Here is a 22,057-nt window from a genome sequence, read left to right as displayed (position 1 = left end):
TGTATATATAAAGCGGGGACCTGGGTTGTTCGTGCAGGGTAGCATACGCTGGGATACCCGGGCGGCCTCCTTCAGAAGCTGCGTCTGCACAGTGATGCTCTGGCGCTGACCTAAGAGGCAGAGGCCAGATCCCAGATGTGCGTGCGTGTGAGGGGAGGGGGTGATCGCCGCTCGTGGCCCTCAGTGCAGACAAGGGGGGGGGGGGGGGGGGGGGGGGCGGGGCAAGGAGGGCCATCGGAGGAATGACCGCCATCCCGATTTAGTCTGAGAGAGATTTCAGGAATGCCAAAAATGCTCTTCCTCCTGCAGGCGAGCCGGAAAGCACCAAGATCGCTGCTCCGAGGAGCGGCGGAAAAGTGCCGCCACCCTGAGGCACAGGGGACGGGGAACGCGGCAAGCCATGCTCCACTGTGGTTATCTTCCATACTGAAATGCACGTCATGTCAAATGATTGACGTTGACTAGAGTGCACCTTTAAATCACACCAACTACAACTCAAATGGGGACTAGCAATAACGGTTTACTTTTACAGCCGGTAATAATGATGGGGACATGGGAGAGTCAGAACCATAGCCGAGGCAAAGTGCCATGCTGTACGTATAATGTGTGGAGCGTACAGCTACACAGCATCCGGCGCCAACACCTTCTTTCCCCTGACTCAGTGGTTGAGCAAGGCCACAGTTACACACACACCCCCAGCTCCCCTTCACACATTCGCCAACAAACACCTCCGCGTGCCCAATCAGCAGTGCCCTAATGAACTTCCTGCCTCGGCAAACGAACACAGGAAGTGGGGCCACGCGGGCGGGGCCGCCTCTCTCAACACACCATCTCGAGAGGAAGGTGACTTCGTAGCACTGCGCCACTGCTTGTAACCCCCCTCCGGGGCACCCTATCGAGTAGATTAGGTTTCGGTTAGTCGCACGAAATTGAACAGCGGGAAGCCATTGCTGCAGACAGGCAATAACACCTTCGCAGACACTAAATGATTTTTATTTCCTCAATTGTGCACGAACTCAAGATGTGATAAGACACAGGAATACCGCGAATGCTTAGAAGTAATAAGGAAGTGGGAGTTTCAAGCAGTCGTTTTATTTCCTTTAATAAGGTCGACCTTTAAACTCTATTTGAGTCAACACTGGGTTTTTTGCTGCCCGTAATTCCATCTCAGTGTGCCGTGAATCTGAGGTGTCATCGCACAAAGAAATGCACTGCAAGCAAACAAGGCCAGCGTTGGTCACAGCAGTTTTAAACTTAAATGCAAACCACACTTCACACGGTCTAATTGCTGCCTGCTAAAACCTGTGTGTGAATATCACAGCAGAAACGCGCACTCAGACCTGCTGAACGTCAGTTGTGGTGATCTAACACAGCGGCGCTAAACCTTTCAACTTTGCACCTCTATTTTGAAACTGCCACTTTGCACACCCGTGTCAGCAAAAACTACAAAATTATGTCAAAGGTCTGTAAATGCGGTGCCCACCCGTTTTTCATGAAATTGCTTACATTTCGATTTTAACTTTATTCTACACAAGAACAGACAAGTGGTTCTAAACACTGCTGTAACAGTAATCCCAAGAAGCAGTGGAGATATGACTAGGGTAATATCAGCTAAAGGTATGAAACCTCCAGTACAGGCACTACTGGTTCACCCTTCAATGTCCAGTGGTGGTGACCCCCTCACAGTAGAGGCCGGGGCAGGAATCAGCCAGTGAGGCACACCGGTTTGTTAGATTCAGGAGGATCCACTGTTACAGCAGGGGTCTGAGCATCTGCGTCACTGACTGACCAACTGCTGATTTTAACAACAGGCTCAGCAGGGATTGGCCATCAGAACTCTAATGATTCGGGTGGTGTCTTTAATACCTTAACGACTCAGATAGAGGGCTCACCAGCTCTTTCTGGAGCAGGGGGAGTTGGGGGGGGGGGGTTTAGGAGCGGTCTTTTCTTGCTCCGGAACATGGGTGGATTTCCAAAGAAATGCTTCAATGTGGCGGCCAGCGGTCCCGATCACTTTCGGAGCGAATCGATTGAGGCCGCCAGGAAACGAGATAAGAGGTGGTAGACTAAATAGCCAGCTACAGCCCTCATCCCTTTGGCAGCGGATTTAAGGAGGACGCTGGGTGCTTTCCCACTCAGTCTCACTAAGACAAGGTCATTTCACATTCCTAAGTAAATTACTCTCAATAAAGGGCTATCAATAAACTATTGATTGCATAAATCACAAACAAAATCAGACGCAAGTTTCGAGTTGACAGAGATGCATGTGAAATATTATGCAACAAAAACAGTTCAATAACCTGCAAGGATTTTTCTAATGCCTGCTTTCTTAGCGAGTGCATGTGACAGTTATCTCGCATTCTTATCCAAATTCCTAAAATAGCCTTCTGGGGCTTCAGTTAGAAGATAAGAGCCCCTGTGTACACCTCCCATTTGGGAGCCAACGCCTGGAAACTTAACCATAGGAACAGTACACAATGGCTCCAGATCCATACAAGGTATAACCAGACATGACCTCATGGGTGCAGATTCATGCCCACAAGCTGGACGAAGACCCTGCATGCTAAGGTGCAGAGACCGTGCGTGAAGACAAACCTTTTGTCCCGGGGATAGTGTTAATAAAACAGGTAAGGACAGATTCAAAGACTATTTAAATCAGTTTCGAAGAGGAACATGACTGAGTCACAAAGCCACGTTGTATTAACAATACTCAAATGATATGACTGTACCTTTGAGTGTGTACCCGTAAGGAAGCCTTTAATAGTAGGTTATTGCACATAAACCTCACTCATTAATTCTATTCAGCACTCAATAGCTTGCGCACGCAAAAGAAAAGCAGCCAATAAATCAATGGGTCACTATCCCTGTTATGGTGCGTTTATGTCACGGTGAATTCCGCAGGTGTGCGTCACCATCAACACCGGCGGCCTCCGAAAGCAACTGGCAACCGCTCTCCTGGGACGTCCCACTCCTTAGGAGGGCTGGATCACTCCCAGACAGATTCACCGCCCCGGTCTTATCTCACCGTTGCTTTCAGCAAACAAAACTGGAGGCGAACCAACCCCCCCTCCTCCATTCATCCCCAGCTGCCAACACCTCTGACGTCAGCTTCCTGTCTGTCAATGTCATGACATCACTGCCCTTTCGGGAGTGGCTGGGTGGACGGAAATGTTGGCTCATGTTTGACCAAGAAAGGTGCGTGAGTGGGCCTGCGTTATCTGGAAGGGGTGCGGGGGGGGGGGGGGGGGGGGGGGGGATGGAGACGGTACAGAAAAAAATGAAGTAGTAGTGAGTCAATCCGAAAAGAATCACCTATTAATAGCTGGAGATGGATATGACGGTCTTCAGAAGTGAGTCAGCATATGGCAGCAGGCGGGGCTGCCAGCCACCCAGCCATGACCTGTGACACAGTCACGCCAATGAGACTCTCTATGGGCAGTTATGACTGACGCAGGCCTACGGATCATGACACATGACACCCTTTTAAGTCAACCAGAGCCTGAGTAATGTTCACGCTGATACAGCTCCCACGGGGTTCAACTACTGAACAAGAAAAAAAAAAAACCTTATCCCCACACATTGTGGTAGGCCTAGGCTGTGTATCTGTGTGTCTTTCTAATTTTAAGACAAATGTTCTGGAATAAATTGCTGTATTGAAAATCAACACAAATTCCTTGATCTTGAATTCAGCAATCCAGTTAAGAACTCTCCCCATGACCCACTAGCTGTAAACCTCAGGGTGTCTTGCTTTGAAGACAGAGAAGACTGAGCCGTGCGCAACAGAAAAAAATTGCTAACGCTCAGGTCTGCTTGGTGGTGAGATGTCAGCTAAATATTGATCGTGCTCCGACCACTTTGCCAATATGTTGTGTGCAGCTAGCCCAAGATGGGAAGTCATTAACGGGAAATGAGAAGAGGCGGGCAAGCAAGAGCCCAAAATAAAAATTACAGACCCCATGATGATCAGAAAACAAACCAGAAGAAACAACCGTGCACTGAGAAAAAGGGAGTTGTTCGGGTCCAAGAAGTAGCACTGTGGATGTTTGCGACTTACACTGTGGTCAAGCGAAGGAACACAACGCATCAGTCATGACCTATTTTGGTTACCACTGCAGACTCAGCCAATGGGAGAGTTCTGTTGACACTCATGTGACTTCCAGCACACCTGGGTTGATCCTTAAAACAAATAAATATCTGCGCCATGTTTTGAAACATGAGGCACCAAATGGTGCTTGGAATTCTTGTTGTGGTTGCATAATATTTGTTCTGGAATTAAAACAAGTGTTAGCCTTTGTTTAGCCATCCATCTAGCAAGTAGGCTAAGCCGTCTAGCAGCCTCGCTTGAGGGCACTTGGATATTCAAAGCGTAGGCCGAGGTTTAATATTTAAATACATATTTACATTCTTGCCCTCTTACAGTTAACTTCAGTTTACCCTCTCTTTAAACTCAACAGCAAAGCTGCTGCCCCTAACTGGCCTGCCCTTAGTACGGTGGATTAACTTAAGACAATATAGTAGGGCACAGTCTACCAGCCAGATTGGTTCTAATGATATTCTGGAGTTAAAAAATTACAAGGGTCTTATCTTGCTTTGCATTTTCTCTGTTATCTCTGAACTGCATCAGGTGGGACTGTTTGGTGTAAATGGTGCTCTGTGGCGCTGACACCACGCAGGAAACAGAGTCCATCCTACTCCACGTTCAGCCATGCGTCACCCCAGCCAACGCACTGTGAGAACGCACTGACAGCCAGGGTCACAGGCCAGCCATCTGCTCGACAGCGGCATGTTGGAATTCCTTTCACGAGCCACGGACCCAGGGCCCAGGAGTTTAGCAGATAACTGAGAACTGGACGGCTGCCTCCGTGACATTCCCACCACGGAACTCCTGCGATCCCGTCCTGGGCTCTTCTGCTACAGGCCTTCTGGTTCGGGTTACACGTTAAAAAAAAAAAAGGCTCAGAGGATCAACCCCACTGGCACATCCTGTTCCCTCAGCATTGCAGCAACGTGCCAGGGCTGTTGCAATGTTACAGAAACTAAAGTAATATTGTGGGTTTGCTGGGAAGACAGATCTGGGAGGGGCCTCTTAAAAGGCCTGCATCACTCTGTGTGTGTGTGTGTGTGTGTGTGTGTGTGTGTGTGTGTGTGTGTGTGTGTGTGTGTGTGTGTGTGTGTGTGTCCAGAGCCAGACTCCCTTGAGCAGATCCTCATAACTGAAGACAAAACACTACTTTGCAGAGGTCACAACATGATTTGATTTTCCAGGGAGGGACTTCAACAACATTACAAGACTGCAAACTTCTATGCCGTGTCACACTGTCCCAAGCGGTGGTGCTCAGAAGCGCTCACGGACGGTGCACCAGGTAATGACACACATAAGCACGCAGTCAGTCACGGGGGGGGGGGGAAGTGTGGCATATCTCATCAGAGAGCAGCTATTACAGATATTTAGGCTACGCCAATGCATCAATTGTTGAGGCAATCCAAGAATCCTCGGTCCTGTTTGCAGTGGCGGCGGCGTGACCTTTCTGCTATCGGTCTTCATTCCTGGCATTCCTATTGGGTCAGTACGCTGCCGACACACCTTGTCTGCTCCAGTTTTGTCACACACCGCATTACTCAGGCATTAAAGCATACCTTACAACGGGCTAAGACAGCTCAGAGCCCCACGGCCAGAGGAATGTCATCTACATCACACACATTCAATGCAATGCACCACTGGCTATCCAACTCATTCCGTATGATCTATTAGGGGTGGGAATCACAGAGTAACTCACGATACGATACTATCACGATATGTTGGCCACGATAACGATGGTATCACGATACAGCGATTCTGCGATGCTCGATACACTGCAAGACATCTACGATACATCACGATATCTGTGTAACTGAAGAAGAAAAAATACCCCTAAAAAGGCAAAAAGCAGGAATTGTGTATTTATTCACAGCACTGTGGTGTCAGTTTCACAGAATTTGACAATGAATTATCTAAACTTCGCAAATGAAACTCCGGAAGGCGTCGGAAAATGCAGCCATTGTGTTAGATATTTTGCGGCAATTACAGTCATTACATTCAAGTCATGAGTTCATTCTATATTATACATTAGATGTTTTCTGTATGGCCTCCATGTGTACTGAAATGCAGTGGTTAGGCTAGGTGACAAGCTAGGTCATGTTTTTCCCATTATCAGCTAGCTCCGTTATTTCTTGTAGGGACACATTGATGACAAGCTCCTGTGTGTCATGAATTACCTGGATTGGCTTGTAATGGTTACATCGTTCAGTCTAGTTTCCGTATTCGAGCGCTACACAACCCTACACCATCAGTACAAAACTGTTTTTTACTGAATACACCCTTTCTCTGGTCTCCACTGATGCAGTGATGGTGTGTGGACGATCGTGAGCATGAAGAAGCGTTTCCGAGCGTTTCCGAGGCCAAGCCGCAGTTCAAATTAGTTTTGAGGAGCTGGGAGGTTGGCTAACTGTAAGGGAAGACAAAAACCACAGAAAGCCCTAAGCATTGCTGCTCATCCTTATATAGTGAAAAGTGAACAGCAAAATTCAACGTGACAATCACCGTATGCAACAACCGATGTGTGTTGATGACGGACTGGTTGGCCGACTTGACAGTCGTAAGTATATAAGATATATTTTTCCTCTTTAAATTGCATAACGTTACTACTTTCCCAGCTAAGAAACGTTAGCTGGCTAGCTAGTTGATCCTACAGTTGTTACAGCTTTATGGCCATCAGTTGTCCAATAATAACATAGCTAATAGGTCATCAAATTAACCATAAAATAAATTACTGAAATGAACATTTGCAAGTTTAAGGATTATGCAACGTAACAGTGTAAATTCACGAGCTAGCCGTTAGCTAGCTAGTACCACCAGGGTGTAGGTCTGGAACTACGTTCAGGGTGGTCAGGGAAAAGACTAGGTAACATTAGTTAAGTAACTGCTAACAGGAACCAACAACGAATTTGAGCCGAGACTGTGATGCTTTAACCACTTTCTGTTTTTTGGATAATATTAGGGAGATTTTGTTTAAATGCCTAATCACACAGAATACTAGCAATATAATTGTAAAGTACCTTTCAATTTAGACAATTTTGTAAGTAGGAGCTACCTAGCTAAGTTGGCTAACTACTCAACTGAAGCTACGTACTTATATAAAACAACAGTCTCTGCCATCCAAACCATTTAGTCAGCGGTACTTACTGAAATTGAGTTGTACAGGTCTTGCAGGGAGAACTGAGAAAGAGAAGTTGTGTGCATTTCTTCACCGCAAGTTTACCCTCATTCATTTGATAAGCGCCACCATGAGGAATCATGAAGTAGTGACTCTGGTAAGTCCAATTGGCGGCAGAATCCATTTAGAGCGCCTGCATGTTTTAATAAAAATATTGATATTTGGCGCCAGTGTATCGATGACATATCACAAGAGGAAGTAATACGATATATTCCTGTATCGATATTTGGTTCCACCCCTATTATCTATCACAGCAAAGCTTTCTGTGCCATTAACCAAAGGTGTTTTGTGTGTTGAACTCAATGTGCCTGGTTCTTTAATATAAAATATGTGATTACTCCGTATGGCACATATTGGCTCTTGCTGGTATAAATACTATATTTAAGCTGCCGTTACTCCAGCAACCACAGGCTTTTTTTGGGTTACTGCAGCATATCCTCAAGTCATTTCAAGCGAAACCAATCAAACAGGCAAAACTATGGCAGCAGTAAAAAGAGCCATTAAACTGGGTAATTTTTTTTTTATTCAAAAGTTAAAATTATAGTTAGAAAATTATTCTGTCAGAAAAGTTCCACACACCGATGAGAACCATAGCAGGCCTTTTTACAGCTGAGATTTGCACATTAATGAACAGAGGAACTCAGAGAAAAGCACAAACTGTGTCAAGCTCAATCAAAGGCCTTTGGGACAGAAGGAAAAAAAAGGGGGGGGGGCTAGGCTGAAAGATGGAAAGAGACTGGTGATGGAAGAATTGAAAAGAAAGAGAGCTGATGAAAGGAGGACAAGAGTTTGAAGAGGGGGAAGAGATGGGGGGAGAGAGAGGGAGAGAGAGAGAGAGAGAGAGAGAGAGAGAGAGAGAGAGGGAGAGAGAGAGAGAGAGCTTCTCAGACAATGTGCCCAAACGAGACAGGCAGGCCAGCCCAGTCGGCAGCATTGTTGCCCTAACTGCCTCTTCCTGTCTCTCGCAGTCTCTCGCACACTTCTCCTTATAAGGAAACGCATTCGGCCCGACTGTCACTATGGCGATGATGTAACGGCCCACAAGGTGCACACCCCCCACAGGAGCGAATTCTAAGCACCTGCTAACAGCCACACCCCCACCCCCCTACCTCAGGCTGGGGAAAGGGCGGAAAAAAAAAATGTCCCTGAAATTACAATGCAATGCCGTCGCGCGGCATTTACGTATGGTGGCTGCTTGTTTGTTTAAAGGGAGAAGAATGTGTAATGCGACTCTTTCCTGTGAGGAGGGCTCCTAAGCAGGAAGTACACTGGTGAATCGGACGCCTGAGCAGAGGTTGCTGTGCTGTTGTAGAAGCTCAGAAACCGCCACCCTGAGCCCTGCTGGTGTTCAGAAACTTAGCACACTCCTCTGCTCCCTAAGGGCTCCAAGACAGCCTGATAAACAGAAAGCTACCATTTAAATACATGGTGCAACAGGGTATATCTAGGGTGCTTCTGAGGGCCCACACAAAAAGCGCAGAAACCACCAGCAGTTTTAAGATGGATGTTTCTGATGTGTATGAAGGACGAAGAAGGGGTGTCGTCCCAAACGTGGCCCAAGACGCAGCTCCAGCCTCGTGTGCAAGCGTGCGTCTTGATGGGCACAGCGAGATGTAAAAGAACAGCAGACTCAAACAGAAACTGTCCAATCACAAAGGGGATGTCACTTGCTCCTGTGTGCTTTGTGCTTCTGGTCTGGAGGACACCCCACCCAGCCCCTCCCCCCATACATTCCAGAAAGAATCACAGCTCCCCCCCCCCCCCCAACCTGTCTGGGACACACAGCGCACACAATCAAACACACATGCACCACAGCCATTACACAAGCAGGAATTGCCCAACTAGCCATTGTAACATGCAAGGTCACCTACACACATGGTTCTATCTACACACACACACACACACACACACACACACACACACACACACACACTGCAGGTAGCCAGGCGCACAGATAGCGGCCTGAATAAGGCCTCTTACGGCCTCGCTGAAAGACACAGCCTGCGCAGACCTGCAGTCCCGAGCCTCTTCCTCGCCACAGAGACGCTCGGGCCGACCACAGGGGGGAGGGACCCTCTTCATTATGTGGCCGTCAGTCTTCTCTTTGTAAAGAGGCTTGCACAACATGTTTTTCGGAGGGACGGTGGAAGGGGGGGGGGGGGGGCGGGCGTTCAAAAAGCTCATCTGATGTGGTGCGAGCACCCTGAAGCTCGCCGTTCGGAAAGGCCTCGGTGGCATGTGGGATCGCTCTTCAACAGCTCCCAGAATGACTTGGGGCAGGATCTCTGTCTCTGCCGCAGCCCGCACCGCCAAGCCAGGCTCTAATAAAGAGGAACGGCGCTGACCCTGCCCATAATGCTGCAGCAACGCTCCACATGTGTTGCAAGAATACCACAAAGCTGTCCGGACAGGGGGGTGAGTGCTGGGGCGGGGGGGCATTCGTGCCAGCCACTCGTCTGGAGGCAGGAGGGCTTCAGACACGGGGATGGAGGGGGGGGTCCCAAATGAGCAGGTGAGTGAGATTACAGGGCCTGCTGTGGGGGTAATCCGCTCTAAATGACTTTAATAATGCTGCACCGGCTCCCCTCTGGACCGCTGCGGGGATCCTCCCTTTGAGGGGGGTAGACGGAGGCGCTGTGTGAGACCAGCCATGTCCACTTTCCCTTTGGAAGCCAGCCACTTCCCCTCAAAGGCAGTTCAACACGCCGCGCAGCAAAACACGGGCCTCTCAACACCTCGATACAGAAGAGTTTGCACCTTCTTTTCACAGGTTTGTACCTCAAGCCCTTCTATGACCAATCTGTTCATCTGAGGGAAGTGAGAGGTGATCATAGCCTGAGGTGTGAAATGCAGCTGCGTCTTAAAAACCACCCCTGCTACCAGATGCATGAAATCTCCGAAAGGACCCCGACCGAAGATGTGCAGGCCTTATGCTTGGGTGTCTGCAGAGTTGCCCGTTTTGAAATGGAGATCAAATTACTGACTGCTGTCTTCAGAGACCACATTAAGCAGCTTCTGGAGGAAATATCATTACGTCTTGCACAGAGACCTCTTTGTTTACAATTTCTTTCATAAAAAATTGCCTTTGGGGGTTTAATTTAGATTCGAGGAGATTGTGGAGAGTGATGTCTACTCCGCTTCCTAGCTGTGTATGGGTGAGTCAGAAGGCCCGTAGCTTCATGACTCAGAGGAAAAAAAGACCTTCCAAAGGAAGACATGCATCAAAGCCAGCCAACCCTAAAAACAGAGAGCAGCAAAGGCTGCTCTCTGGGAGGCCTCTTAACTAGTGAGCTGGCAGCAGGAATGTCGCCGGGACAACAAGTTACTCCACTCCCAGCCCACCACGGTCCAGAGAGGCTGGCTTACGCATTAACAGGCCTGGTCAAGGGTAACGTTCCCAGGGTCATCTTCTACAGTATCTGCAGCCCCCGCACACAAACAACTTCATGTAGAAATGAACATCTCTACTTCTCACAAGACCAAAACTTGTTAGAGAGCGAGGAGAAACCACAAAACCCACAGTGCCTTCCTTCCTTCCTCTTTAAACTGGCCCAGGGGAGATGGAGTGGCCCTCCTTCACGTCTCAGTGGGGAGGCTGCGTGCATGCAGCCGGCTCACAGCCGGCGGAGGCCAGCTCGCTGCGGTGGTGACCTCGGCCTGGCAGCGCCCACGGCAGCAGCGCCGCTTCACGGCAGACCTGCTTTCAGCAGGGACGAGAGGCTCAGTCCAACCGCCTGGGGCCCCTGTTAGAGGGGCGCTGCTGAAAAACCTGAGCAGCAAGCTGCTACAAAAGGGACAGTCCCAAGAGCACAAAGGCTACTGATTTTACAAGTTCAGCAACTGAGCATCTGCCCTGCTGGCCGGCATTTCAGTGCGCTAACGCTAACAGCCTCTGCATCCGCGGGGTTTCCGCCCCAGACAGCTCCAACAGGTTCAGATGCGCTGCAACTGGCAGTGATTAACACCAAAAGACAGGGGTGGGTTTTCCTCCAGAGAAAGACTCAGTATTACTATTTCCTCTTTGCCTGAGACTACCCTATCCAATGTGGCATCCTGAGTGGGTGTGTACGCTAGGCAGTATTACCTGCTGTTGTAAAATTGCTGCATTTCTATTGCTGACAAAGAGCGTTTGAATTTGATCATGACCGCATGCTAACAACATGCTCCCGAGCCCTCACATACCTTTAGGCGTGACTAACTGACTACAAACATGTAAGCAGCTCCATTTCTTGGGATTTCACCCACACAGCGACAGAGAGGGGGTGGGGGGAGATGAGTGTCTGACTGACCGTCTCCATTGTGGAGCTGTTCCTGTCAGTCCAACCCCAACATCTGCCGGGGGGTTTGTCAGACTGGCACAATCTCGGTCGAGCTGTCAGTCTGCCTGTATGCCTCAACTACGACCTGCCTAATCCGCCCATCCGGCAAGACTGACTGACTGTACATCTGTGTGAGCGCTGGCTTACAAGCCTGAAAGACATTATCCCTGGAAAACCCCAGACAACACTAAGGCCAAAATAACAGAGTCCAGTTTTCTGTAACGGATCACCACCTGGGGGTCCAAATACACTGTGATCTACACTGACTTATTAGCACTAGGAAGAACATACAATGACTACATTACTCAAACAAAGAAAAAAATACATATCAGCATAAGTTCCCAAATAAACATCTGCTCTTGTCTGGGCTAGTGCACTTGAGCGCCTAAGGATTTTCCGCTGGCAGTGAAGCCATGACGTGCAAATAAACGGGTGAGGACAGTGTGTGAAGTTACTCAGCGCATGACTAACTGATCATTATTTTCTTTGCTTCCAGGGCGTCGTGTTGGAACTTTGAAGCCGTGCGGCTCCCCTGTTGTCTCAGCGGTCATGGCGAGTAGCAAATATTTGACCAGGAGACCTGACCTGCTCCGCTGCTGGAGTTCACGGTCTTGACGGAAGGTGACGAAAGGTGTGCACATATACGTGCGCGCGTGTGTGTGGAAAGGGCTTTACGCAGCTCCTATTACAATGCTGAGCTTTTCAATAATGAAAGAGAAACTGGCTTTTAAAGGAGAACAATCAACCGCTTGAGAGGGGGCTTTTATCATCAGAAGGACACTTCAGCAGAACAGTGTGGGAACATCTAAATTCTCTTCCTCTCATTACAGGAGAGAGGGCAGTATCTTGCCACAGAGGAGGAAGCCAAGGCCACCGAAAATGGTTGAGACACACAACTCAGGCAGGGCTTAACGGGGGGGGGGGGGGGGGTGTATCAAGTTACTTGAGTGTGATGTCCGAGAGTGCAACCTAGAACCCCTGAAAACACAATGAAAAACTCAAGACAGATTACAAAATAACCGCACATTGGTTCATGCAATGTTCTGTTGTCACAGGAATATGACTGACAGTACTAGGCCTCATTTCTCCTGTCCCGAGCCCTGTGTGAATATTCTGGTGGGTAATGGTTCTGGAGGTTCTCCTTTCAAAGCATCCGCTCCTGTTTTATCCCAAGGCGGAAAACCTGTTCGGGGAAAACCAGCCATTCAGATGAATCTCAGCATCTCCAACTGTCAAACAACTGAAAGCGGTTCAGATAAGGATCTGTCACACATGGAGGGAGGGGGGGAGTATCGACAGGGAAGACATAATGGCCATCTGCACAAAGGAATGAAGGATGAGACGATACACTGGGGGCACCTTTACATTTGCAGTTGTGCAGCAGATGGGGGGACTGGGGGGCTCAGATGGGGGGACTGGGGGGCGTTGGACAGCGACACATCTGCCCCCTTTTAATCAGCTGGGGAGAATCCGCAGCAGAGGAATCTCACAGGGAGCTCCAATCCTCATTAGAGGCAAAGCCACATCTGTTGCCATCGTCAGGCTTCTGTGTGATGGAGCCCTGCGCCCAGCACCGGCCCCCCCATCCCCACTCCCTCCATAGTGACCTAAAGACAGCCGCGCACCACGCCAGCGCCTCCCAACATGCCTACATCTGCAGCCAAAGAGCAGGAGGTGTTCAGAGTGAAGTTATTACAGCACGCCACCCCATAGCTCCACATTAGCAGCAGACTAGCAACACTGCAAAACAGCTGGGGGCAGCGAGGCGGTTTCCATTGTCTGGAAGTGCGCTTGTCATTGCTGGGGAAATGAGGTCATGCTTTCCTATAGGAAGGTGCCGCCAGCTGGAAACGCACAACAAAGGCAACAACAGATGATGAGCTGAAGTGTGCTATGGAGATTAGGGAAAGGTAGAGGGACAGGCCCTACGTAGTGATCCTTTAACAGTGTTTGTCTAGTCATGACAGATCCACTGCTTTAAGCGGTCACACTGCGGCTGCCATTGGACGGACACGGACCGAGCGCTTCGGATTAGTTTACGAGCGACTCCTTGCAGCGTGGATGTGAGGAGAAGCAGCTGCAGCAGACAGAGCGCCGATGTTGCACTGCAGTGGATTCGGTGGGAGAGGGAGGCTGATTCTTCTGGGAGAAACCGCTTTCCAAGGCACAATTCCCAGAATTCATCTGACCTGAACTCAGGACAACTGAAGAACCCCTACCTCACTCAGGAGGACCTGGGTTCCCACAGAAGCTCTTCCACAGCATCTACAACAACTTCCCCTCTAAAGGCCTTGCAAAGCATGCACTCGCAGGCGATTTAAACCACATGGCCAATTAGGCCAGGTGGGAGTGGAGGGGCAGCACCAGGACGAGTGGTGTTTATGAGGGAGCGCGGCGATAAAGCCGGTTTTCCTTCTTTTATTGGCAGGGAAGCTGGCGGGGGTTGTATGTGTGTAAGGGGGGGGGGGGGACTATGGGCTTGGAAACCAGAAGGTACACACAGGCTGTCTGATACCTCTTCCAGCCAGACTCCCAGAGAGTGAGTCAGTCTTGCTGTGTATGGTGAGAACCAGCAAGCCTCTCCGCTCAGCACCCATCTAAGGTGTCTGCAGCCAAAACTGTCGTTCACTTCAGTGAATCAATTATTAGGTTTAATTACAACCAGTCACCTTGTGTGCTGTGCGATCTGTTACTTGCAGTTTAGTGACACACAAAACCACTGAGAAACAGGCTCGATCAGGAACTGAGTTGCCCAACCTTTGCTGGTGGCAACACTGACTGCAACTCCAGCCCTTGAGGAGAGGAACCGCTTGCAACACGCTCCACTGGTGTTCCTTAAATGAGACACTGTATGGTCCAGGTAAAAAGGGCAGAGGTCATATCATTTCTTGAATTTCGTATGGGTAGTTTCCACTGTGACATTACACAGATATACAAATGGTGAATTCGTATAGGTCAACAAAGAGTGAAATTGTGACTTATTACATAGTATGTCACAAAGCAACAAATGGCTTGTTGCCTGTTAATTTAGTCTGCAATGTGTCTCGAACAACACGCATGAACAGTCTTTTTCTTCTTACCAATTCAGACCCAAAGTAGCAGACCGACTGCAGCTCTTGGCAAGAGCGACCGCAGACTTACACTTTAATGCAGAATCCGCTTCAGGACACAGTAAAGTGAAACTCAGTGCCTTTATGAAAAAGGCTGACTAATGACAGCACACTCCAGCTAACTCATCTAAGGGCAGCATGACCGAGGCGCCTGGTCTAAATACTGATGCTACCTTGACTCACTCACCACAGTGTCTTTCAGTTTGAGTTAACATTCAGACAGGACGCCTTTCTCCTGGGTCTCAGACACGTGTCTGCGTGTGGCCTTTCTGCGCCTTCCTCCGGTTCCAGGCTCATTTCTTTACATTTGCATTGTCACTCCAGCTCTGAGGCCCAATCACAATTCAACCATTTGCCTTAAAGACATGAGAAGGGCGATCAACCGCCTTAAACAGGCCTTCACAAACAGACTGAGGGCAGTGTGGTAGCCAACTCTGACGCTAACTGCGCTTCCAAGGAAAGCAAAATATCCATGCAAGTCAACTGTCACATATCCACGCACATTTTCAGACTTGTCCTGCACCTCAGGACACGTGCGCGGGTGATAGTATCCGGTAGAACCAGAAATGTTCTCACTAAGTCATTAGGATGACAGGCACGCATACACCCCCCCCCTCCCCCACCAACACACCCGTTTTCCAATGTGGGCTCCCCATGTGCTGTGTGCAGGCATGAAACAGACTTCCTGCAAGTGGGCTTAACAAATGAGGCTTGGTGAAGAACAGGATGTCAGTGCAATACTGCACGGACTGAGGCTCTGAACAGAGTAGCAAATACTGGCCTTTGGAGGAAGTGAATGGCTACAGATGGGTTGTGCCTCCAAAGTACCCCCCCCCCCCCCCCCCCCCAAAAAAAAAGGTTAGGGCTGGAATCGTGGGTGGATTGGTCATTTCTAGATCCCTGCTTTTGGGCAGACTCTAGAGGATACCCATAAGATTATCTGTTCAAATTCCAAATGGGGTGACTATAATTCTGCCTCAAAGAAAGGTACAGAGAGCTCACAAAAGGGACTTGCTGTTCATACACACACAAGCATGAGTCCTGGACAAACATACAGTGACCATGCTGATGAAAGAAAAAAAACACAAGCAGCTCCAGCATCTTTTCAAAAAAGTCGTAATAAGAAATGCGGCTTAGAACAGCCATGATAAAGGTTTAACAAGCCACGGATAAAACACGTTCCACAAACTGACTTCTCAGCAACACAGGGGCTTCACACCACAGGTAGACAAGTTCAACTACCGCTCACCGCTGTCAAAAATAATGTGGTCTGATGCCTTTCTCACACTGTGGTGTCAGTGATGATTTCGCCAACATGCACATGCAAGCACACACACACACACAAAGAGGGGCCCCAGCAGTGCAGTGTCCACAGTGCTGATTGGCTAAATGATGTACGTATGCAGGCAGAGGGAGAATTTTGTTTACTGAAAAGGAACAACACTTACTGCCCCCCGCCCCACCCCCCGAAGGCCAAAACCACACTGCAATTTCTCTGCTATGTGGAAAAACTCACTTCCCCTCCAAACGAAAATAACCCACCCCCCAACCCTCCGGTACACGCCCCTCCCCCGCTCCGCTGACACCGCCGTACCTCAGTGCACATTCCATTCTCAGACAGGGCTGCCTCCGAACGTTCAGAGCACCGGGGCTGGATCGCAAACACTCGCACATAGACCCCCCTAATCGCGCACGGATACCACGGCCTACAGCTGCTGACGCAGTCAAACGGACAGAAACTCGGGCTTGCGGCACTCAGCCAACTCCAACACATAGGCCTAAATACGCCCTCAATGACAACAGTCCACAGGGACTCCCCTCCACCCCCGGCTAATGTCTCAGGTTATTCATGGAACCAGTAAAGGAAATCAACCTGCCACCTACCACAGGCCATAACAGGTTTTAGCCTGAGCACATGTGGACTAAATACAACAAATAAGAGCAGGCCACAGCCACAGAGCCAGCTAAAAAAATACCTCATGGCAACCTGTCCTAGTGATACACACCACAGCATCTGCACGTCCTCAATGGACACAGACAATCACATCGCCCCATTTGGCAGGCCTTCCCCTCTACCCACAGTTATTCGATGGCACATTCTCGCTGACCGCTCCCTTCTCCCCTGGAACCGGAGCGGTGTGACAGAGGAGCGAGGAGACCGAGCGTAAGCGATGTCCCTGACACAAAAACACGCAGGCCGCATCCCCTCGCCACTTCAAAGAGGGGATGCGCTCGCCGACGCCCCCGTGAACCCTTCAATATGTGGCAGTGGCGGATTGCCCCGGAGTCTTTTCCCACCCCCCTGCGCTGTCCACATCTGCGACCCTGCAATTCTGCAACCCCCTTCAGTCAGTCAGGCAAAAAAAAAAATCACACACTCCCCCCCACCCCTTTCCCAGCTACCGCGAGCTATAATAAGCCGAAATGGAATCTTTTCTCTCTGAAAGTTACAAAAGCAAGAGCACCGGGTTACATTCCAAAATACTCTCTCTCTCATCCCCCGCTCCCTTCTGCTGATCTCAGATCAGTGCTCAACGCGTCAAGCAAAGCGCTGGCTTGTAGTAGCACAGAACAGAGATCAAGCGGGAGAGGGAGCGTTTTGGAATGCAACCCCAGGCTAGCTTTTAGCACTGTACATTTAAACAACTCCGTTTAAGGGAGGAGCCGTAACCCAACCAACAGCCCCCTCCACCCCGTCAGGTGACACAGGTGGCCAGGGGGGCCCTGCGCTGGTGATTACGTTAGGTCCTCTCTTTGCATGGCCGTGTAAGCCCAGCCCACATATCTAAACAACCAACCGACCGTGAATGGCACGACTCCAACTGTCAATGTGCACAAGAACCGGAGGTAGCTTTTTTTTTTTTTTTAAAGTGCAAAGTGCACAAACTGCCCCATGCTCCCGATCCAAAGCGACACAAAAAGTGGCTCCGGCAGCCATGGCACGGCAGACTGGGATGCCGTTCAATTACTCAAAGCATCCAGCCGATTGTGGCACGCTGCGACAGGGCGGGGCGCTGGGCTCTATTGTCAAAACAGAATGAGCCTGTCAACAACAAGCAGGCAAGTGCAAACGGAATTTAAAGCATCTCAGCACTGTGGAATAAACGGGAAATTAATATGTGAAAATAAGAAGTCTCATCAGTTCTTATGAACAGATCTCCACTTTGCAGGGATCTGCAGAAATTCATAACTTTTCAGGATAGTATTTCAGAATCTTTAGGATTTGAAAGTATACTGCAAGAGGTACTGAACTATAATAAATTAACAATCGGTAACCAAGTAGGTAGCAAGGGCCAATGCCCCATGCTCTCACAAAACCAAAGTTATTACAGTGAATGCTTGCACTCCACCACCCTACTAAGATTTGAATATTTATCTGCATATTCAAAAACTTTTATTGACCATCTTATATTACGTTATCACATCTCTTTCTATCAGTGCTGCCCTGTGGCGATGCAAAGCTCTGTTGCTAAAACACCATCATTCGATTTGCATGTACACTGATTCCTTAAATGGGCCGGCATGATAGCGCACCTAAAGAGGGCACCGAGCAACCGGCGTGACAAAGAACAGCTTGATACGGGAACAAATCTCCGATTTAGGCTGCCCTCTGGTCGTAAATCCTCGATGAATATTATCGCATTTCGTTCCACTTAATTACACACCGATAAAGGCAAGTTAAGCTTTCTCCGGGTTTGCGTTCAGCCCTCTGTCGATTGTCACGGGCGCGGCGGACAGCGGCGAGCGTGCAAGCCGCTCTAGTGCGAATGTTTACAGTCAACTGTCGGAGCAGCGCAGGCCTTGAACCTCCGCCAGGTCCAGAATAGAATCAATTAACTCATCAAGAGTCATCTGCAGTAGCTTCATCTGATAAGGCAGACAGACAGTGTAAGAGCACAACTCGCTTGGCAGCCAGAGCTAGAAGGATTTGAAGGTGAACTGACAGACATGTGACAGTTGACAAGAACAGCTCCTGATGGCAGGATTCAACGTCTTCACTTGTATGAAAAGATCTGCATTTTCAGCACAAACTTTTGCCCCCTCATCTACAAACTCTCGTCAAATTGTTCTTCAAAGCACCGTTGGTCTCCACATTTTGCTTGGAGTGGAAGCTGCTTTCAATTTGCGGCACATTTTCATGGTTAAGTTGAAGGGATAGAAAACGTGTACCCCTTCTGTGATCTTAAAGAGGGAAAGAAAAAAATCCAGCACCCAGCTGTCAAAGGGCCCCAAACACAAACATTTGTGTTGATTTACACACCATTTTACAAATCCTGCGGTCAAAGGTGCTGGACTGCTTCTGAGACTAAGACAGTATTCTGACACATGCCCTCCAGAAATGGATTAATCATTTCAGACTTATCAAACTTATCAGTTCTGATTTAATACCTCCAAGTGGGTTTGAATGAGAAAAAATATATACTCTTTTTATAAAGGTTAATCAATTCTTGACTTGTTTCCACAACTTGGGACTGCCGAATGGCACTGGTGATCAGTTCTAGTTTGTCTAAGAAACATAAATCAGACAACATACGTGTAGTATGGAATTTGGACCGACAAAACCAATACGTTCACTGTGCGATCACCAAAAATGTATGCATGCGAGTTCAACAAGCGTAACAAAATGAAACCAAACAAGCCAATAACACTCCTCCCGTCTAGCGCTACCTTGTTATTTAACTTAAACTTGATCGGGCCTTCATACGTGACAAACGAATCACGTCCCGTGGGCAGGCGCGGTATAGGAGGCCAAGAAATTATGCGCAAGAGACTTTTCACCCTTTCGACTAACTCATTGACAGCCGGTTATTCCACGGCCGGGAAGCATCATTTCCTCAGATGAGACACGTATCAGACGTGATAAAAAACACACCCGCGTGAAGGTGCGATACTGCAGCACACGCACGGACACCGAAGGAGGCACGAGGGGCAGCAGCATGAGGCAATGCGGGGTGTTAATGCCGAAAATATTCGCCGTTGGATCCAAACGTCTTTCCCAAAAATCAATGAGCACAAGTCATACCCCCAATTAGTTATGTGGTCTGATCCAAAAAAAAAAGACCACACGTGGCTAACTAGCTAAACTGGCTCAACATCTGTGCTATGTGGTTTGACATAGCTGCAATCTTCAAGTAAGTAACCTACTTAGATGTTTTGGGACTGCGACAACTTACGCCTTGTTAATTATTTTCGGCTCGGCGGAGACTTTGACCTCCCCTAGTTTGCGGTGCATTCCAAGGTGGTATTCTGTATAAGTAAGGAAGCTGCATTAATTTGCATCAATCGCCCAGGCAATGAAGGCTGACAGTCGTAACGCTTAGTCAAGCAATAATCTGATGTAAAGTAATGCTTGGTATGTTGCCACTTCGCCATAGAGAATGCAAATTATTTGGTGAGCTAACCTGCCACAAAAATTCCACCTTAAACCATTCGTGTTACTCGGCTGGGTTAACAAGCTAACGTTAGCAACCTTGAAATTACTTCAGATTTTTTTTCTTTTCTAGACATTTAGGATACGTGGCCAAAACCGGAGTAGAATTTATATTCAATAAGTTGCTGGATCTTTTTTTAACCAAAGCCATCAAAGTTAGCCGTAATGCAACCCAGCCAAAACGAACGTTATAGCTAACGTTAGCTGGCTAGCTAAAAGAACACGTCTTTGTCAAAAAACCCAACGTTAGACATGTTTGTTTCGACCCGACACAGCTGGACTAAACTTCGAGGACACCTCATCACCGTTTGCACCTTGCACGTTTAACAGAACGCTAAATTGAATTAGATTGCCTTAAAATATATTGCGATAAAAACGCCATATCACATACAGCCCACTTCCAGCCCGCTACGCTTGCTAAAAATCTTACACCAAAAATTCGATGTTTTATACTACAGCCAGTCGGCTCTCTTTTTGGATAGCTAATGGGGAAGGGGAGATGGCATGTTTTCCGGTGGCCGTTTCGCTCCTATGCACAAAAGCATTGCATGGGTATTGTCTCTGCACAACTGCACTGCAGAAAGAATGTTGTTAGCTATGGGGCCCAGGTAGCCTATGCGTCCTATTCAATCCACCCGCCGACTTGCGATGCCAAGGCCCCGCAAGAGTCCCCGACCTCTCCCAATCCGCGCAGCCCGCCCTTCCCTTTACCTTTCGCTGCTGTTTCTCCCAGGCCGGGTCGAGAAGCAGGTCCCGGTCCCAGTCATTCTCCTGTTCCATGTAGCTTGGCGGCCCGCCGGCGGTATACTGCTGGTTATTTGCGGCGTGATAATCTACCATCTCAGCAAGACCTGAGAACTAGTTTGCTTCAAAATTAAAACAAAAAATGGGATGCCCCCGTCGCGGCGTTTTACAAACTCGCTGCTTTCGGCTCTCAGTCAGAAAGTATCCGGTGTGGGCTCTGACAGTATCCACACTCCGCCCGGGAAGAGAATGATGTTAGTCGATACTGACGTGCCGCTCCCACACACCAGATGAGAAGGTAGGCCCATGTAGGTCATGAATATGTGATGATATGTTAATTTTACAATCCCGCCCCTATAACAAACTGCACATGCAATACCTTCTGAAGTGGTTTCTTCCCTGAATTTAGCGTGGAGAGAGCATGTAAACGGAATATGTTAACAACAGGTAACAGCACGTATATATTTCCATCTGAAAAGTATGTTATTTTGATGTCAAATAAATCATTACAAGTTGGCTATTTACTATAAAATGCTTGAACATCCTACTGCACCAGTAATGATCTGGGATTGATCTGATCTATCCACATTATATCGGTTTACATTCATTGAATTTGTGTAGTCTTGTGCTGTACAAGCTGCCGTTGTGTCCGTATAACGTATAACGTCTACAACATTCGGCAGAATTTGGAAAATAGCCTGCAACCAGATGTTAAGATCCCATTCAATATTATACGATGAGAGAAGCACAATTACATACAATTACTAGGCTACATAAATGATCACGGATGGGTTGATGGAAAAACCACCAAGGCCATAAAGCCGTAGAATCGGAAACAGGCGTGTTCAATAAATTATTAAGGAAGCTATGCTACGTCATGAATAATTGATCAGCCAATGCTTTTGTACAGCCCCCCCTTGGTAGACCTATTTCACTTTTTTAATTTTTAAATGAAAGGGTTAGCTGTCATTGGGTCGATTCTTACCATAAAAACGTCTTAAGTTGTATCATTTATGTTTGCATTATGTGACTAAAGGTTGTTTGTAATTTCAAAATTAGGTACAGTATTTCCATCATTAAAATTTCACAGGCTCTGTCGGGCTGACATAGCTGAGACATTGCATAAAGTAGGTCATGCTTCAGTCGTGTGTCGCTGTTGATTACCATCAGCGAGAGTCGGCATGCCATATAGATGAACGT

General features: G+C 48.3%; 1 protein-coding gene across 4 annotated transcripts in view; it reads right to left on the bottom strand.

Moving 5' to 3' along the window:
• Window positions 1–21,158, bottom strand: part of actn4 (actinin, alpha 4) — a 45,822-nt gene extending 24,664 nt beyond the window's left edge. For 2 of the 4 annotated variants that reach the window (XM_036535946.1, XM_036535948.1), the window contains exon 1: window positions 20,825–21,157. In XM_036535946.1, coding sequence (XP_036391839.1) covers window positions 20,825–20,953 — 129 coding nt within the window. In that variant the 5' untranslated portion in view covers window positions 20,954–21,157. Of the gene's footprint in view, window positions 1–20,824 lie in introns of all 4 variants that reach the window. The other 2 variants (XM_036535950.1, XM_036535947.1) reach the window with 2 other exon arrangements.
• Between the last annotated feature and the right edge of the window lie 899 nt (window positions 21,159–22,057).

The sequence above is a fragment of the Megalops cyprinoides genome, chromosome 9 (assembly GCF_013368585.1).
Source record: "Megalops cyprinoides isolate fMegCyp1 chromosome 9, fMegCyp1.pri, whole genome shotgun sequence".
Taxonomy (NCBI): Eukaryota; Metazoa; Chordata; class Actinopteri; order Elopiformes; family Megalopidae; genus Megalops; species Megalops cyprinoides.
This window is presented reverse-complemented; position numbering and strand designations above follow the sequence as displayed.